Source organism: Ctenopharyngodon idella, chromosome 24, assembly GCF_019924925.1.
Source record: "Ctenopharyngodon idella isolate HZGC_01 chromosome 24, HZGC01, whole genome shotgun sequence".
Lineage (NCBI taxonomy): Eukaryota > Metazoa > Chordata > Actinopteri > Cypriniformes > Xenocyprididae > Ctenopharyngodon > Ctenopharyngodon idella.
Genome location: NC_067243.1, coordinates 10671376 through 10691353, shown reverse-complemented (window position 1 = coordinate 10691353; position 19978 = coordinate 10671376). Strand labels below are relative to the sequence as shown.

At 39.7% G+C, this 19978-nt stretch overlaps 1 protein-coding gene across 2 annotated transcripts in view; it reads left to right on the top strand.

Moving 5' to 3' along the window:
• lrp5 (low density lipoprotein receptor-related protein 5) overlaps nt 1-19978 on the top strand; it is a 69995-nt gene that overhangs the window by 23830 nt on the left and 26187 nt on the right. For both annotated transcript variants that reach the window (XM_051884045.1, XM_051884044.1), the window contains exons 5-8: nt 1757-1953; nt 3657-3788; nt 5880-6276; nt 6369-6540. In XM_051884045.1, the coding sequence (XP_051740005.1) occupies nt 1757-1953; nt 3657-3788; nt 5880-6276; nt 6369-6540 (898 nt within the window). The remainder of the gene's footprint in view (nt 1-1756; nt 1954-3656; nt 3789-5879; nt 6277-6368; nt 6541-19978) is intronic.

Below are 19978 nucleotides of genomic sequence, written 5' to 3'. Positions count from 1 at the left end.
TATTAAAAATCGGGAGGGTGAACAACATGTCAAGTCTAACTGTTCCATGCACGCTCACACACACCGACTCCCCCGACCTAACCAGGAACATTTATCCACTCTCGACCCACTACAGCTCGGTGATTGATGAACGCCGTTTCTCTGAATATGGCGACATTATGGTTCTGAACACTTGTTGCTTTGATCCGCACCCGTTTATTTATGTCGGGTGGTTCAGAAGGCCGTCGTTCGGCTGGACAAACGCGACAAGCGGCGCTCCGATGGACTCCGAGAGAACTTAACTTAATAAGGGCAGCTGTACAGTTCGAGCACAAGGATGACTCCCTACTAACGACCGAAACAGATGTGGTCTTACAGGTCGATGACAGCCTGATTTGTTTAATTCCCCCCTCTTCTTGGAAAAGAAGTCCTACGGGCCCCCCAAAGGGAGGGAGGGAGGGGGGGTTCGGTTTCGCATGAGCTCCAAATTTCCTGAAGGGTCTAAAAAAGACCTCAGTCCTCGGTTGATGTTATTGGCTTGTTGTTGTGGTCTTAAATTCACATTCTATATGCCTTTTGGAAAGGGTTATACCTGTAGGCCTCTTATGTCTTTGAAATTAAGACATGTAGGACATCCAGAGTCCCTAACTTACATTTACTGGAATTATTTCCCATATAAAGAATTCCGACTGGATTCATAAAGCATGCTGGCTTGGAATGTGTTTTCCCTGCTGAAAAGACCAGCTTAGACATTCCAAGCTGGTCCAGGCTAGTTTATACCCATAAGTGCTGGTCTAACTGGTGAATTTTGGTAGACCAGCATGGTTTTGAACACATGAAACCTGGAAGGGTCATTTATGTTAGTTAAAAGGGGTAGTTCACACGCACACAAAAAAATAAATTCTGTCATCATTCACTCAACCTCATTTCTGAAACCTGTATGACTTTATCTTCTGTGGAACTGAAGATATTATGAAGAATGTTTTTGTCTATACAGTCAAAGTCAATGGGGTCCAAAACAATAGAATTTTCATTTGTGGCTGAAATTATATATAGTGTTCAAAAGTTTATATCACTTTTTAAACTTTAGTTAGTGTGTAATCTTGCTGTTTGAGCATAAACAACATCTGCAAATTTACGACGTTCAAAGTTCAATGCAAAGGGAGATATTTTCTTTTACAGAAATCACTTTTTAAGGACTACAACAAATGGCTGGTAGGGACTTGGTGACATCACAAACCCCAAAATTTACATAAACCCTGCCCCCGAGAACATGCAACAAAGGGGGTGAGGCCATGTTGGGCTGCTTTAGAGAAGAGGAAAAGTTGTTGTAGAGTGTTGTTATTTTACTGCTTCACAAACGAGGGTCAATTCAACGCTGGATTTGCACAAAAGATTAACATGACGGCACATGCTAGTCGATGAGTTGAATCAACTCCACAGCAACTACATAAATTTATCAACTAACCGTTCAGAAACGACTCTGGTTTGAACAATGTAAGGCTGAACACCGTTACTGACAGTCGTCATTTTAGCTGCGTGAGATTCTCCAGCTTTGTTGTTGTTGAGTATCTGAAGCATGAGCTGTTAAAGCTCCGCCCTCTTTTGGAAAGGGGGCGGGAGCAGCAGCTCATTTGCATTTAAAGGGACACACACAAAAACGGCGTGTTTTTACCCACACCCAAATAGGGGCAAATTTGACAAGCTATAATAAATTATCAACATATGTTGGCCATTCGACCAGGCTGCCTATTTACATATCTGTTGATGGTTACAGGGAGGCCGTCGTGGAGGGTTCTCTCACCCACCCATTCGCCCTTACTCTTTATGACGAGACGCTATACTGGACCGACTGGCAGACCCGATCCATCCACGCCTGCGACAAACACACCGGAGAGAAACGGAGAGAAATTCTCAATGGCATTTACTCGCCGATGGACATCCAGGTGCTTGGCCAAGAGCGGCAGCCCAACAGTGAGTCTGAACATCACAAAAATTCACAACACTAGTTGATTTTTTTTTTTTGTCAAACCAATACAAATTTTTATCCCAGGACCCATTGGTTATGTGCTGGCCCTAAGATTCAGACTAATTTGAAGCTCTATTGCTCATCAAATTTTCAAAAACCATGTTTGTGAAGGAACAGAAATTTTCAGTATTGCGCTCAGGTCAGGTTCCCTCAAGAGATCCTTCACATTCCATGTTTAATTTTTTTTTTTGTCATTCTTTCAGCTCTTACTGTACAGTCTCTTTGTAAAAGTTTCGGCCTTTTGGCCCATGAGGCAATCTGGGTAGAATAGTTCTCAGGGAATGAAATTTTTCAAGTGTCCTGCATTCCACTCTGAACAAATAAACAGAGCTCCTCAGTGGAGACAGGGAACAGTCCCAGCACAATCCCACCCCCACCTTAGTCTGTGTGTGAGGATGTGGGTGTGGATTGCTCCGAAACATTTAACAGCCTGCAAAAACCCCACTAGGTAAGTGTTTGTTGTGTTGGAGGTAAGATAATAAAGAAAGCGACCATCATGCAAACAATGGATGAAGATCTAGACCAGTAATGTTGAAGCAGGTTCCAAAGGAAAAAATAGATGTTGCATTGTTAAATCTACTGCTGAAAGATTAAAGAAATTACCATGATTAATATTCATTTAGTCATGATTACTTTGTGTGAAATGGATGACACTCATAGCAGAGTAGGTCATTAATATTATTGATATTATTAATCTGTATAAATATATTTTAAGTGTATGTTTGTATTACTAAAGGCATAGTTGCATAGTCAATCATTATACTCTGTCCTCAAAAATGTGCCAATATCAATATTTTGTGAATTTCCTCACGTGTCCCTGAACTGTGGACCAGTCATCAGTCAATGTGCTGGGCAGACACCACATCTGCAAGCAGCACGGAGAAGAGGGGGGGATAGCAAGTGTTGGGTCAGGGCCGCCTGTGTTTTCCTGATGGGAGCAGATGCATTTTCTGAGAGGCTATGGCGAGCAGAGTGTGACCTGGTGGAAATGGAAAAACCTGTTACAGGAAATAAAATGTTTTTGCTGCCACCTGCTATTGTTCAAGGGTTGCAGTTTTGTTTGGGAACTGAGCAATGCTGCTTTTTCCTCTCTTTTCTAATCTGTCGAGTTACAGGTGAAAAGGAAGTTCATGGCCGCAAATACTGCATCATATGAGGAAAATCCCCAAAAATAGCATAATTTTTCAAACGAGTCCTCCTGTAGGAAAGGAAAATAACAAATTAGATCTCTTTTATTATCTTAATTGTTTCTCCTAGACATAAATGTAATTAAACTGAGACTGTTCCTTAAGTCTCATATTTTCAGATTTGCCATGATAACAACTAGTTGATATCTAAATTAAGCAAAACATTACTAAGAACTCCATTAAGTCTCCTGAGCAACCTTCGAGCAGGGTTAATCTGTTCAAGCCATGGTTATTTATATACCAGACCTGTATTTACAATATAATTCACTGTTCTACAACATTAATCACACTATCTGATGAACTTTCTCAAATTAAGGTGAGAATGTGGTGAAACATTCACACACTCTTTAGATCACTCTGTTTTCTGGTCATTTTTTAACCTGGAGATCATTGCTCTTTGCAGTAATGTCTAATAAACAACAGTTTTATAGCTTTCCTCTTTCCCTGTCGTTGCTTCACAGTTCAAACTCCATGCAGTGAAAGAAACGGAGGCTGTTCCCACCTGTGTCTCCTCTCCCCCATGCCGCCCTTCTACAGCTGTGCTTGTCCAACAGGGGTTAAACTCAAAGAGGATGGAAAGACTTGTCGACCAGGTAAAAAACATACATAGATAGATAGAGCTAATTTTCTATGAAGAGAATGGAAGGGTTGTGTTGCATTTATAATTTTATTATGATGTTCCCGCTCTCGAGCGTAAAATTAGATTTTTATGAACTGTGGCCTTTCATGGGCTGGTTTTGGTATTGGATTGGCATACTGTGCATCTATAAAACATTTGCATGCCGTCCTGCGCAGAAGACCATGACAGAGACTAATGTTTGACAGATGGCGGCCCCTTTGAGTTCACAATTCAAAATCACTCTCCTCTGATTCAGCAATCATGAATCATAACCTTGTTCCATAACTTCTGACGCATTTCCCTCCGTTTTCTCATTCTCACAAGAGTTTTAGCCTAGAGGAAGAGCTAGTAAACCTAGTTTGGGGCTTAGGTGGTCCCGTGTCAAGGTAACCATTTAGGGGGTGACAAGGTTTGTGCGTTTAGGTCCAGTTCAGGAAATTTGTTAGTTTGAATTACTCAAAGGGTTTATATACATTCCTACGTCTCCACGCTCCTTAAGGAATGCCCCTTTGCTCATTGTAAATTGTTGAAGTCATTGTGGGGTGCTTGAAAATATTAGGAAATTTTAAAATTATATTTTCCAGGTCTGTAAAAGTCGTGGAAGTAGATAAAATCATGGGAAATGGGATGTGTTCAAATCCTTCTTTTGAGTAATTTTTTTTTCCCTTGTCTGTTTTTTTTACTGGCTGAATTGGTCTGAATGATTCATTAGCTTCTTTTTTCAGAATTTGAACAATTTGAAATCTTGGAAACTTCATTAGTGAAATACAGTAATTATAATAAAGTAAACTGGGGACAACAGAAAGATTGAGGTGTATTTATATGTCCAAAAAGTGAAATGCATTTGACTAATTTAAAATGAATGCAATTGTTCTTTTGTTCTTGATGAGGATGTACATTAAGCGTTAAGGGCTACTCTCAAATCAGGCTTCACCCCTGGCTTGCTTAAGGGTTTTTTCCCAGCCTCTCCAGAACAGACTCGTCCATTGTATCTGTGCACCCAGCCTGTTAACGATAGACTGCTCTTTTATTAGAAAAACATTACATTCGCCCCCTTCCCAAGTCGCTCTGCCTTTCTACTTGAGTTTATAACTCCTTCAAATTTGAGGTAGTGTATTCCCAAGCCAGGAAACAATAAGATATACATCTTTAAGTGCTCATTCCAGTGGCGCAAGTGAAACATGGAGCTGTCCAGAATTGCGTTAGTGGAGGACAGGGGAGGCCAAATGAAACATATTCCCACTGACCTCAGGATTAAGCAACCCTCCTGAAAAGTTGACAACTAATCAGAACTCAAACAATACCCCATTGTACTGGACTTTGATTAGCGGTAAGGCAAGGGCACAAGCGGGTCCAGTAGGACAAAGGATTAGCATGAGCAAACGTCCACACCTCGTACTTGTTTAGCTTGGGTGGTTAAATTGAAGGCATTTGTTTTGGTTTTGTCAGACGTCCACTCACTTTGATAACATGCAAGGCAGAACGAAGGACAAATTAAAACCAAAAGGAGCAAAAAAAAGCACAAGAAACACTAGTGGAGCTGTTTTTCCCTCTTCTTATTGGTGTCAGCGCTGATGGATGTCACTACTTATTGGGTGCCGTGGACCGCAGCTGGTGTTGTGGGTATTGGAGCGTGCTGGGTTACAAAGAGAGATTAAATAAGGACAAGGTTGGACCTAATTGCTTCCACAGATTGGGTCTAGACAGATTCTACTGTTGGTATTTAAACCTGGCATGCGGTTTTTGTAATGGAGCAATGCGATCTTGCAGTGCACCGTCTGCAGGGACAACTCTGCAATTCATGCTACTAATTGCTTCTGTCAGACTCAGTTTTGTTTGACGAGTTGAATCTATGCCTTAGGCATGGTAGTAGTCTTAATACACCTCTTTGTAGACCACTTTGCATGATGTTTTACTAGTTTCTATCATCCTAATTAAAGTAGACAGTGCAGGTCAAAGGCCACGGCATCTCTGGTACTTGAATCTTTGCAAGATGGACAAAAGAACAGAAGTCTTTGTTGTTCTCATGCTCAACCATATGAGCAAATCTCAATCTTATTCCCAGGGGCGGAACAGGTGCTTCTACTGGCTCGCCGTACGGACCTTCGGCGGATATCCCTGGACTTACCTGACTTCACGGACATAGTCTTACAAGTCAGTGACATCCGGCATGCAATCGCCATTGACTATGACCCGGTTGAAGGATACGTCTACTGGACGGACGATGAGGTGAGGGCCATCCGCCGCGCCCGAATCGATGGAAGCGACGCCCAGACTTTGGTCACCAACGAGATTAATCATCCAGATGGAATTGCGGTGGACTGGGTGGCGCGCAACCTCTACTGGACGGACACTGGCACCGATCGCATTGAGGTGACCAGACTCAATGGCACTTCTCGACGCGTCCTCATATCTGAGAACCTGGACGAGCCGCGAGCCATCGTGTTGGATCCCATAAATGGGTATTGAAGTTAATTTTAAGGTCATTTCTGAGATCTCTAATGAGATTCCCTTTGAAATAACATGCGATTTACCTCTTGATTCTGTTTTTCAGATACATGTATTGGACTGACTGGGGGGAGATGCCTAAGATCGAACGAGCAAACCTGGATGGCACTGACCGCGTTGTGCTGCTCAACACCTCTCTTGGTTGGCCCAATGGTTTGGCCATAGACTATGTTGCAGGAAAGCTTTACTGGGGCGACGCCAAAACGGACAAAATTGAGGTAAGTCAGCTAAAGTTTTACTTTAAATGGGAATTGCTGTGCTGTGGTGTCATCTTGCTGCGACTCTTACTTATTAGATTTCCCTTCACTAAAAGCATATACGAGTAACAATTACATTTTATGGTGTTCCATGCTCAACAAGGAGGTGAATTGAGACTCTAGCTTTGGTGCTGATTGAATAGTCTTAATATGTGGAGTAATGAGAGGGGACCTGAGGACTGGCAGAGAGTCCAAGGGCGAATTCCTTGTCGAAAGTGAGCAGCTAGTTCTTCAAGTACTTCCTTGAAGTGATCATCGTAATGGCCTTGTCGAAGGGTCTTTCTCGAAAAGATCCAGTTGTTTATTCGAAACTACCATTTGAATTGCACCCCCTTCCTGCAGATTTTAAAGAGAGAGTCTTGAGACATATGTGAGACCTTGAGAGTGCATTAAGTGCACATTCTCCATTGACACTGTCAGTTTATCAAGCTGTTTCAATGTGAAGTGGTTTTAGAATCTCAGACTAGTTGTGTAATATCTCAAAAAAGAGTGACACCAGACATCCGGTCAGTTCCCGCACTTTTGTTTTTATTCGAATACCCAACCATTGTGAAACCTCAAGTATATTTAAAAGGATTTCCTGTGTAAGGTTTCATACTTAAATGGATTTTTTTTTTCTGTTTTAGCATTCTAACTCAGGCCTCAGACCAAACGTCTTGATTTATTCTTTCATAATTTCTCTCCGTCTGTTTTTGTTTCCTCAGTGTCTGTTCTTTTGTGGCACAGGCTTCGTGGTCTGGGCGTTTTCATGGTTTTGGCATTGTGTAATTAGTCAGCTACCTGTAGGCACAGGTCCCTGGGTGTCATAATACAGAGGTTTTTTCATTCAGTCAATATGCCTGAAAGCCTGTCGTGTAAACACAAAAGAAGCTAAGGAAACATCCCCCTCTTATTTTCTCGCGCTCGTTTGCTTTTCTTCTCACGCTGACTCTCAACAATCTTTCCAATCCTGGCTCTCTCAATATCTTTCTGTACTTTGACTAACATTCTCTTATTCTCTTATGGATTCCATTAAGATTTAATTTGTTAACATTAATTAATGCATTAGGTATCATAAATTAATATATAAATAATCTATTGTTCATTGTTAATTCATATTATTCATAATATATCTAATGACGTTTTTTACCATTTGAAATGTTAAAAATGTGTTTGTATGCGAAGTTAATATTAACCTAGATTAATAAATCCTGTAAAAGTATTGTTGTTTGTTAGTTGAGGGTACCTAATGTATTAACTAACATTAACAAATTGAACAAATACAGATCAATCTGGAATATGTCTGCATAACACTACAGTCTTTTGCATGTTATCTAAGCCCATAAACCTGTTAACCTAGGTGTGTGGAAAGTTTATGTAAGAGCAGTCAAACTGTGCCTTTAAAGGGTAGGTATTATTTATTGATGCACTGAACTCCCAGCGAGCAGCCAGCTTTGGACATTTTGCGGATAGTCACAGCTAGCAAAATGCCTTCACAACTAACCTGTTTGTAACCCAGGGCTTTTTTCAGTCTGCCAGGTTCCCTGCTGTGGCGTTTAAAGAGAAGGGGCAGTAGGACAGGCGGGCCAAGGGTGAACAGCAGGGCAAGGGCGGCCTAAAAACCACCACGACTCTGCGCGAGTCCCTGTTTGCGTGCACTCTTCTTTACTCTCTCTTTGAGATGCGGAGGTGTTTTCTGTGGCCGTCTAAGGGAGGAGCGAGGTGGTGTTTTCCTGAGTTAAAGCCGAGCTGAATGAGTTGAGGATTAGGGCACTCCTGCTGACAGATCGAGTTCGGTAAAAGGCCATATGCTCATTGAAGTCCACGTGCAACACCTCCTAGAATAATCCTCTCCAAATTATCCCAATGAATTACTGCTGAGCACTGGTACTCTCTTTAAGGCTGTGTTCCTATAGAATTTTTTTTTTTTTTTTCCCCACAAGCCGATAGCCTCGTGGGCAGCACTCCAACATATAGCGCGGTTGCGCTTTGGGCGAACCGGGTTTGAGTTGTGGTCCTTTCCTGATCCCATCCCCCTCTCTCTCTCTCCCTCTTCGCTTCCTGTCAGTCTTCTACACTGTCCCATCTCAATAAAGGCCAAAAATAAATCTTAAACCTGTTTTAGCAGAAGCTTGTATAATTGACTGACAGTTTTATTGTATTCGCCACAGGATAGAGAGTTGCAGAAGGTGTTCTTTGTTAGATTTGCAGCCTAGGTTTTATAATCAGTTCAGCCATCGAGCAACAGAAAGCCCTTTTTTCGAAAATCAACATTTGGACGGATTTGAAATTCCGATGGATTGGTCACTCACCATTACCCAGGAACATTGTATTGTTCAGAGGTTGCTCTTTCATACCTCAGGCGGTTTAATTAAGAGTTACAACCTTGTCCTGTTTCTCCCTAAAATTTGTTTGAGATCATATTGATTATCCGGCAGGTATCTTGGCAGATCTGAGTGCTGCATGAACATATTTGAGTTTCATGGAGACTTTTTAAAAGCAAAAATCTGTTTAATATCATTTCTGTAACTGAGAAACAATTGAGACATTAAATAAATCTCATTTGTGATTGTTCTTTCCTATTGGAATCATTACCCCAAAGGAACATTTATTATTATAGCTCGTTTGTTGCTCTTTATTGCTTGGTTATGTATCATTTGAGTATCAACTTTGTTTCTCCTCAGATAATTTGATCTCAGAAGAATTTGATGAGAAATTTTAGAGATCATGCTGATATTTCTGACTTTTGTTTGCATTTTGCAGACCTCAATGTCTTGGCAGATCTTGAGCACAGTTTGAGACACTGTTGAGACCACTTCTGATACTCTAGATGGGACAGGGTCGTTTTCTGAGAAGAAAAATCTGTTCAGCAGAAGACTCTCCATTTAATCTCATTACCGTGTAGGAGAAACAATTGAGATATTAAAGAGACCTCATTTGTGATTTTTATGTTCCTTTGAAAATGTTTTGAAGGGAGATTCGGGACGCACTCTTTCTCCTGCCTGGCTGAGGAGGGAAGCCCTGTGGTCATGTGTTCAGAGCTGACCCCCTGCCTACTCCAGAACAAAAGCTGCACAGAATAGAGGCGAAACCTCGCGGAGGTCCTCCTCAATCCACGCACACCACCCCACCCCTGCACCAGATGCACTTTTTGGGTGGCTGCGCCACATTCCCCAGGCTCCTAGCAGCTGACAAGTGTGTTCTGTTCTCCTTTCTCACAAGGGTTCTTCAGATTCACCTTAATGGAGGCGGAGGCCATTCTTTAGCTGGCCCACTTACCCTCTGAAAGGAAGAAAAGCCCTTGAAGTGCTAATCGCCGGAGTTGCAGGACGGCCCGGCCATCAGTAATTTCTCATTAAAGATTATCTTTTTTGCATACTGATGCTCGCTTACCTCATTTCAGCTGCCCTTTTTGTTTTGAAAGGGCTGATTCTGGACTGCCTCCGAACAGAGTCACATTTACATGTTACTGTTTGGCTTTTTTTTTTTTTTTTACCCGCTTGGTTCCTTTTGGTTGATGGTGGGTATGAGGGAGGGCGGTTCTTTTTTAGGAGCTGAAAACAACATTAAGTTTTAAATGAGGAGTTTTGAAAAGTGCCTTCTGGCATTTGGAATGTGGCTGCTTACTGCCTGAATGGTTATAAATAGAGGAATGGAGGCTTTCGGGCCCTCCTCCCTCCCTCTTGCCTTCTTGCTTTTTTTCCCCCCTTTAACACGGCTGGTGATAGGCCATGTCTGAAAAGCCTTTTTTTTACCTTCCTCCTTGAAAAGTTGAATTGCATTTGGGGCTAAGGACATTTCCATTGTTAATTTTTCATGTTCGTGAATGGACCATGTAGCAGTTTCTTCAGCCTGTTTTGAGACATTATTTTTAGGTTTGACAGACTAATGTTTCCGTAAAAATGGTGTCAAGTTTTTATCTATAATATATGGCTGCCATAATTAGCCTTATAGTGATAATTCACCCAAAAATTAATATTCTGTCATCATTTACCCTCATGTCATTCTTTTTAGTCTCTCTTTTTTTAATTTTCTTCCTTTTTTTCTGAAATAATGGTGATAATATAAAAAAATATATAATATATATAAGGTGTTTTAAAGACTTGACTCATGCACTTTCTTCCAAGTCTTCCTAAATCATTTGATAGCTGTGTGTGGGGAAACAGACCTATATTTACATTACTATTAACTGAAACTCTTGTATAAATTAGGATTCAATCAATTATTTATTCTATTATTTATTTATTTTTATTATTGTTGTTTCATCTCCTGTAAACCATCACTGCTACAACCATGAACATTCAAACGCACATCCGAGCTATTGTGTGTTCTTGAAAGAAGTAGCGATCTTCAAATCTATCTTTCGAGTCACATCTTTTCAATGAAACAAGCTCTGAATGATTCATTCACAAATAAAACCGATTTGGTTCTCGACTTAACTCAGTGACCCAATCCCCCAGCTCAATGAAGATAGTCGGTAAATAATATTGACTTAAATATTTTTCTTTTTCTTGCACAAAGCTATTGTATGACTTCAGAAGACTTGGTATGTAGTGCACGAGTCGTATAAACCACTTTTATGATGCTTTTGCAGTTTCCATATATTGTAATTGCATAAAAAAGTGTGACCTGCACAGTCTCCAGAATTTCTGGATGTGAGTAAATGATGACAAAACTGATGGAAAATGTTTTTGTCCTTACGTTTGACTACACAGAAGCACATCCGGGGACCTTTGCGTTCGCAGTCAACCACCTGAAATGTCCTCACCTTCACGATACAGAGCCCCAACTGGTGTTTCAGGTTCACGGCATGTTCTCTTTAACGACCAAAGGATCGTTTTGAATCCGTGCCAAGAACATCCCCTTTCATCTCAGGTCCTGCACATCTGAAAAGAGGGCTTGATTATTGGCACTTTGCACTGGAAGGTTTTTTTCTTTAAACTGTATGGGAATTGTGGTGCTTTCATTTCTGTCGCTCTGTGTGTTTTCGCCTCTTTACTGTGCAGTCAAACTCACCCCCTTCTTCACCCCGCCCCTTTGAACCCTTTAGATGTCGCCGCAGACCCCCTCAATTCACCCCCTTGGTGTAGAGATGTTTAAGATAACTCATTTGACTGATGTGCCGTCCCCAGTTTAGTAAGTCCCTTGCTTTGTGGGGAAGTTATGTAGATTGTGCTTTCACAGAGTCTTTTGTGAACCTGATTGCGAAGTGCCATGGGTGCCCTCTGGGTTCCCATAAAGACAAATATGTAGAACAGGGTGAAGCAGAACTTGCGCAAAACAGGAGGGCTTTTTTAGGGTTGTCTCAAGCAGAGATGCGAAGATTGTATTGAGGGAAACAGTTTGTACACTAGTTTGAAGAGGATATTATAGAGTAGTTTACAGTGAGTTTGATTAGTTTATTTATTTATTTATTTTTTATTATGTTTCTATTATGTCCCTTTTCACAAGATGTAATATAAGTCTCTGGCGTCTGGTGTCTGTGAAGTTTCAGCTCAAAATACCCCACAGATCATTTATTATAGCTTGTCAAATATGCCCCTATTTGGGTGTGAGCAAAAACACACTGTTTTTGTGTGTCCCTTTAAATGCAAATAAGCTGCTGCTCTCTGCCCCCTTTTCAGAAGAGGGCGGAGCTTTAACAGCTCATGCTTTGGTTGCTCAACATCAATAAAACAGGAGAATCTCACGCAGCTAAAATGATGATTGTAAGTAACTGTGTTCAGCCTTACATTATTCAAACCGGAGTTGGACACTGATGAAGAGACTCAGGAAGAAGTTACAACTTTTAGAAAGCATCTGATGTTTCTGAATGGTTAGTGGATAAATGTATGTAGTTGCTGTAGAGGTGATTCCAACTCATCGACTAGCATGTGCCATCATGTTAATCTTTTGTGCAAATCCAGCGTTGAATTGACCCTTGTTTGTAAAGCAGTCCGGTGTTAAATGACGGCATGGCAAAAACACTCTACTACAACAACTCTTCCTCTTCTCTAAAGCAGTCCTGGGGGATTTCCATTTAAAATAAAATAAATCCACTGCTCTTTTGTCTCCTCTGAGACTGGGACTCGTCTGTGCAGCCAGTGACAGAACAGTTAGCATGCTTTGCCTGAACTTTCGCCATGGCGTTAGAATTGATACACCGTTGTCGTTTGCGAAAACAAAATGGCGGATTAAGGGGCGGTAATATTATAATAAGATCCCCTTCTCACGTCACTAGGGGAGCGAAATCTGAATAGCTCTTTTTTTCACATGCTTGCAAAGAAAGGCTTGCCAAAACAAAGTTACTGGGTTGTCCTTTTTCACATTTTTCGGGTTGTTAGATGCACGGGGACCCGATTATAGCACTTAAACATGGACAAGGTCAGTCCCCTTTAATATATATTTAATGGTATCAGGTGAGCCTAAAACCCTTAAATTTGTCAACTAATCATTGGGTTGCCTGAACGGCCAGTGGACAAATCAGTCTTAAGGAAAATATGTAGTTTTGCACATCCCTTATAAGTCGACTAAAATTTGTTGTACATTTCTTGTACATTCTATAATGATAAAACTATAAATGAAATTATTGTATTCCAGTCCAGTTGCATTTTATTTTATGCATTTTTATTCAGTTTATTTGTTCTGTGTTGTCCATTTGCATTGCTTAAATAGCCTGTTAAGTCTTAATAGCTACGTTTTCCCCTTTTTTTCCCTTCCCTTAAAGTCTTAATTTTCCTCTCAATAAAGCCATTTGACTACAATGAATCTTGAAGTGCATTTTGATGGCCCTTCAGTATGGCAACACCGTGACAATGAAAAGCAACAGCTTGAATGAAGGCTTTTATTTGCAGCGGAACGATGTGAGGTGGCCGAGGGCTCGTCTACTGATGGATGCTGGCAAAAAAACATAAGTGTGAAGAGGATCAATAATGCTTTTCTCTAAAGTCCCCCAAAGCGTTTGCTCCAATGGCCCTGGCACATTGTGGCCTACGGGAGCCGTGAAACTTGATTTGCGCAGGGTTTTTCCAGCGAGGGGCCTCTCGCTAAAACATTGGCCATGCTAATGATAGTTTCTTTGTCTATGAGTTAGCGGCACATCCAAGGCCCATAAGAGCGAGGGCTGTTTTGATTTGGACGGTAGTGGTACAATAAGCTGTTTTGAAGAGGCTGTGAGCTTCAAATGCAGCTCCGTTTACATGGAGTTCGTACAGGTGATGGATGTCCCACACAGATCTGGCAGACTGGCAGAGAACTTCCTTCCCAGGCAGGAAGGTGGCATTTTATGTTATGTTATATTATATCCGAAATATGCTATATATATAGCTTATTTCAGATGTTAGAATCCTAAGTAGTCATATAGTTTATTAGTATTTTAGTGTTGTTATTAGTATTACACTTTTTAATACTTGAAATTAGCTTTTATTTTTGTATTTTTAGTTTTTATTTTAACTTCACATTAAGTTTTAGTTGTGTTTTTGTGTGCTTTAGTCAATGTTTTAATTTCCATTTAAAGGTGCAGTAAGCGATTTCTGAGAAACACTGTTGAAAGTGGATCAAACCGAGCACCATAACACACTTGTAGCCAATCAGCAGTAAGGGGCGTATACATTCATCAGCGGGGAGCATGTTCATGATTTTGGGGGTGGAGTTATCAAGATAGGGGTGTGATTCCTTTGGGTAGGGGCGTCTGTTTTGGTGATTTCAAATATCAACGGCGTTTCTCAGAAATCACTTACTACACCTTTAACATTTTCACTTTTAGCTTTAGTAATTTTAGTGCTTCAACTTAAACTTGCCAAGGCAACATTTCTAATTTAAGTTTGTTTTTCAGAAAAGTAGTTACCAAACACAATTTTTAATAGTTTTAGTTAATGACGTCACCAAAATCATCTTTACCTTGATTGTAATACTCATCCATCAAAACTTTACTAGCGAGACACTGGTTTGCTTTATCCAGCCGAGAAACTTTTGCGTATCATCTTGCCATACATCAGTGGGATGTTGTGACGTTCCTATTGTATATGTCTTTAACTTATTCTGTAATTGTATATTGGCCAGAAAAAACATAACATAGAATTGATTCCCACCATGTAGGTATAATGAGTGGTCTCTGCTTTAGTTTTCTCACTAGAATCTGCTCAAATGTAACAGAATTGCAAGTTTGCGCCTTAGTGTGGGCCAAGTCCAGCCAGTGGTAGTCCAAGCCAAACAGCACTATAGTTAATTGCCTGGTAACAGTTTGTTGCTGTTGCTGGCTGTTTCACCATGAGGTCTTAAACTTTGATGTTCCAGGCTCCAAGGATACACGGTTTCACTTGAATTATAGGGGTATAAAAGACACCTGACTTTCGTAATATTTTCCATCTCCTGTGGCCAGCTCTGCGCACACAATCCAGCAATTCTTTCACTCATGCAGTTTTTTAGTAATTTTGTTCGAGAAAACAAATACGCTCAAATATAAGATTTTTACAGGTGAGCAGGACTTTGACAGACTGCAGAAATGCTTGAGATGGCTCTTAGTCATGATGATGATTTAATTTTTATAATTTTAGTAAGATGAATAGATTGTTGTGTGTGCTTAAATAATAAGTTTTTAAAAAAAAAAACATTTTGAAAGACCATCAGTTTCCCTTGAAAGAGCATTAGTGTTTGTTAGCATACAGTGCTAGTTTTAACATTGCGACGTTCACTATAATATCAGCTTGTAGACCTTCAAGATGGAGGACTTTATTTTCTCTTTATTTTCGTCACAATATATTAATAAATTAAATTATTTTAATTATAAATAAGCCAAATTAGCATGTCATGTTGCTCTTTGAGGATTTTTTTTTCCTTATATCTATGCACATTATGTTGTTTTGGCTTGTTTTAATCTGAAACATCTGCTCTACAATATGCCATTTCTACTATTCTGTTTGTTTCGATCAAGTAATAAGCAAAAACAATAAAATATTTGGGGGCAGGATGAATTTTTTAAATCTTGTTTTTAACATTTAACTTTTTTAAAGTAAAATAAAGTAAAAACTTTTTTTGCAACTTAAGAAATTATTTTTGACACAGTAGAGCAAACAATAGTCAGTTTTTAAAACACTGGACCAATCAGATGGCTCATTGGGCGGGATTATCATATTTACATATGGAAAAGCATATTGCACCTATTGCATTACATGCACTTTTTGGAGCTGTTTTTTAAAGACTTGTTTAATATGCTTATATCATATACTAGATAAGCCCTTTCTAACTATACATGACACAACAATTCATTGATGCTTTATTACCTGTTACAGTTATTATTATTTTCATGTTTTGTTACAGGAAATTCATAATTTGTCACTAAATTAAAAAGCAGTAGCTAAGATTTGGTCGGATTGCTTGTAAGCATTGTAAAGTTCAGTTTTTGAGCTTTCATGCAACACTGAAAGGGTTAAAATGCAAAAAGTAAATGAATCCGTTGTCTTACTGACCATAAAATGCTGTTCATTATCAGTTGAAATGCTATATGGGTGCTTCATTCTTTTGCAATCAGTTTCTCTTTCTTTCTCACATTACAAGTGAGACTTGTGAAAGTGTAATGTCTGGCACCCTTGGCCTGGTTTCACTCAGCTGTCCTAGTCGTTCCTGTCCTGTAGCTTGGTTATTGCCACCGCAATCCATCTCATTTCCTGAGGGATGTTCGCCACTGTCCCACATCTGTCAGCGGGAGGGTGGTGAAGGGGGAAGTCGCCCAGCTCTCTGCTTCTGTTCTGGAGATGTTCACGGATTAACGTAATACAGCAGCAGCCCCCAATTTTTTATTTTTTTATTTTTTTGCAACAGCAGCAGCAGTGTTGTGGTAAGCAGTCACCGGCAGCTGTCGACTCTGCTGTCTGCTCACAATCCATCCCATATGTACCCCAGAGAAAACACATTGTTTCCAAATTTACAGCCAATTGAGACACCATTTCAACTCGTAGCTTTCTGCACGGGTTAGACAAACCTTTGGCTGTCCCAGACAGAACAGCATACTACTGTAGACAGATCAGCATGGGAACATTTAAAGTTTACGCGAGTCAAAGGACATTACGAATCCATCGATTTCAGTGGCAGTTCGTGGAAGTAATGCTGAGTCAGGTGACCAAACAATTACTGAAACACACTGTGCTACATCAGGCTTTTAAAGGGGCTTTTTTAACTTTAGTTTTTTGCTGTTTGAGAATAAACAACATCAAACAGAAGTTACAACACTCAGAGTTCAATGCAAAGGGAGATTTTATTTTACAGAAATCGCTTTTTAAGGACTACAGCAAATGGCTGGTAGGGACTACAACAAACTTCTTCCTGGGTTAGTGACATCACTAACCCTAAAATTTACATAAACCCTGCCCCCTGGAACATGCAATAAAGAGGGTGCGGCCATGTTGGGCTGCTTTAGAGAAGAGGAAGAGTTGTTGTTATCATGCCATCATTTTACGCCTTACTGCTTCACAAATGAGGGTCAATTCAACGCTGGATTTGCACAAAAGATCAACTCCACAGCAACTACATAAATTTATCCACTAACCATTCAGAAACGTCCAGATGCTTTCTAAAAGTTGTAACTTCTTCCTGAGTCTCTTCATTAGTCTCTGGTTTGAACAATGTAAGGCTGAACACCGTTACTGACAATCATCATTTTAGCTGCGTGAGATTCTCCAGTTTTGTTGTTGTTGACAACCGAAGCGTGAGCTGTTAAAGCCCTGCCCTCTTCTGGAAAGGGGGCGGGAGCAGCAGCTCATTTGCATTTAAAGGGACACACACAAAAATGGTGTGTTTTTGCTCACACCCAAATAGGGGCAAATTTGACAAGCTATAATAAATGATCTGTGGGGTATTTTGAGCTGAAACTTCAGACACATTCTGGGGATATATATATATATATATATATATGTCATTGATATTCATATTGAGATTAATCAATGCGTTTTTACACCATGTTCACTGTAACACTGGTAAATCTGATCTTCATATTCATATCATTTATTTTTGGCAAAGAGAATGATTCATTTTTATTGTTTCTGCTGCCTTATTGCTGTCTATAAACTTTAATGTAGCATTTGTGACAGTTTAGGTAAGATGAATACTTTCCTCTCGACTGTCTGACCTTCTCATCTTACTGCTCTTTGTCAAAACAGAAGAGCTCCACTCCCCGAGTCTGGGTGTGTGAGGGATTTTTTTTTTTTTTTTTTTTTTTTTTTTCCTCCCTCCCAAAGAAGCGTTGGGGCGTCTGAAAGTAAAGTCAGATATCCACCGGATGTTGATGCATTTACTTATGTTGGCCTGTTTATGAATCGAGTAAACAGGATATAAACATTTTTGTGAGGTTGGTCCTATGTGTCTCCTTAAATTCAGAAATAGTAGCATGAAGCCCAAATGAAAACTGTCACATACTCAATAAAACTAGGATTTAATTAACATGTCATTTACATTTGTCTTTTGGTTCTGTCTCCAGTCTGTTAGAACAGCTTATTTGGCAAGAAAGTATAATTTTTAAATCACTTTTATCTCTCAAGATGTCCAAAAATGATGTCTCAAATGTGGCTTTTATTATAAATATCTGAGACCGACTGTTTAACATGCTGGTTTCTGTTGTATGCTGTCAGTTAAGGCCATGGGAATGATAACTTCCCTCTCAGGGCTCCAGCAGCCCGTGGGAGTCGTCAGTAAGCGGATGACCTGCAGGAACATGAGTCAATATTTTTGCAGTTTCACAACCATCAAGTTGCATCTTTCATTCAGTTTTTGATCCACCAGCGTTTCTCATCGGGAGCTTTCTCAGCGCTTGTCTCCCCGAGATCATTCAAAGTCAGAGGAAGTGCAGACGCAGCGCTGAGCAGAATGGCGAGACATGAGGGTTTGGACTCATGGGTAAAAAAAAAAATAGAGTAGAGCGGCCGATCATTCTGTTTGAATTAAGGCAGTGTTGTTCTTGGCCTAGACAAGCAAACAACAGATAAAAAAAATAATATCATCCACAGCTGAGTCGGCCTGTCAGAAGAGCCGGCCAAACCTCAGGTGAAATCGTATGATGTTTCAAAGCTCACGCAGAAAGGGGAGGTTATTTCGCAGGATTTTATTCTTGACTGGGTAATTGAAAAAATCTGTCAGGTGACTCCTCAGGGTTTGGCATCCAAGTGCAGATGTGTATATTCTGTTACAAGGTTTCACATTCAGCGTCGATCGTTTTGATGCGTGAACACTTTAGTCCTGTAGACGACAAAGAACACAGATGTCCCTCTCTTATGGCAAAATTATTGTGAGTTTATCAAGAAACCATCATTTTTTTCCCCCTCCAATGGAATATTTTGGAATCTATCTATCTATCTATCTATCTATCTATCTATCGTTCTATCTATCGTTCTATCTATCGTTCTATCTATCGTTCTATCTATCTATCGTTCTATGTATCATTCTATCTATCTATCTATCTATCTATCTATCTATCTATCTATCGTTCGTTCTATCGTTCTATGTATCATTCTATCTATCTATCGTTCAGACTATCTATCGATCTGTCTATCGATCTATCTATCGTTCGTTCGTTCGTTCGTTCGTTCTATCGTTCGTTCTATCGTTCTATGTATCATTCTATTTATCATTCTATCTATCGTTCAAACTATCTATCTATCTATATCTATCGTTCTATCCATATCTATCGTTCTATGTATTGTTCTATCTATCTAGAATGATAGATAGACAGATAGATGGACAGATAGATGGATAGACAGATAGAACAATAGAACGATATCTATCTATTGTTCTATCTGTCTATCCTATTATTCTATGTATCGTTCTATCTGTTGTTATATCTATTGTTCTGTCGTTCTATTCTATCATTCTATCGTTCTATCTATCGATCTGTCGTTCTGTCTATCTATCGTTCTATCATTCTATCTATCGTTCTGTCGTTCTATTGTTTTATCATTCTATCTATTGTTCTGTCTATCTATCTATCATCTTTCTATCTATCTGTCGTTCTTTCGTTCTATTCTATCTGTTTATCGTTCTATCTTTCACTCTATTGTTCTATCATTCTTTCGTTCTATCTATCGTTCTATCATTCTGTCTGTCGTTCTGTTGTTCTGTCGTTCTATCTATCATTTTATCTATCTATCGTTCTGTCTGTCTGTCTTTCTGTTGTTCTATCATTCTATCTAGCTATCTGTCGTTCTATCGTTCTATTTATCGTTCTATTATTCTATTGTTCTATCATTCTATCTATTTATTGTTCTATCATTCTATCGTTTTATCTATCGTTCTATCCATCCATCATCCATCCATCCATCTATCCATCTATCTATCGTTCTGTCCATCCATCCATCTCTCTTTTTCTGTGCATCCATACATCCATACATACATACACAGCTTTAAAGTTACAAAGCAATCCTGATGCATTAAACAACCTTTATGAGTTTAACATCTC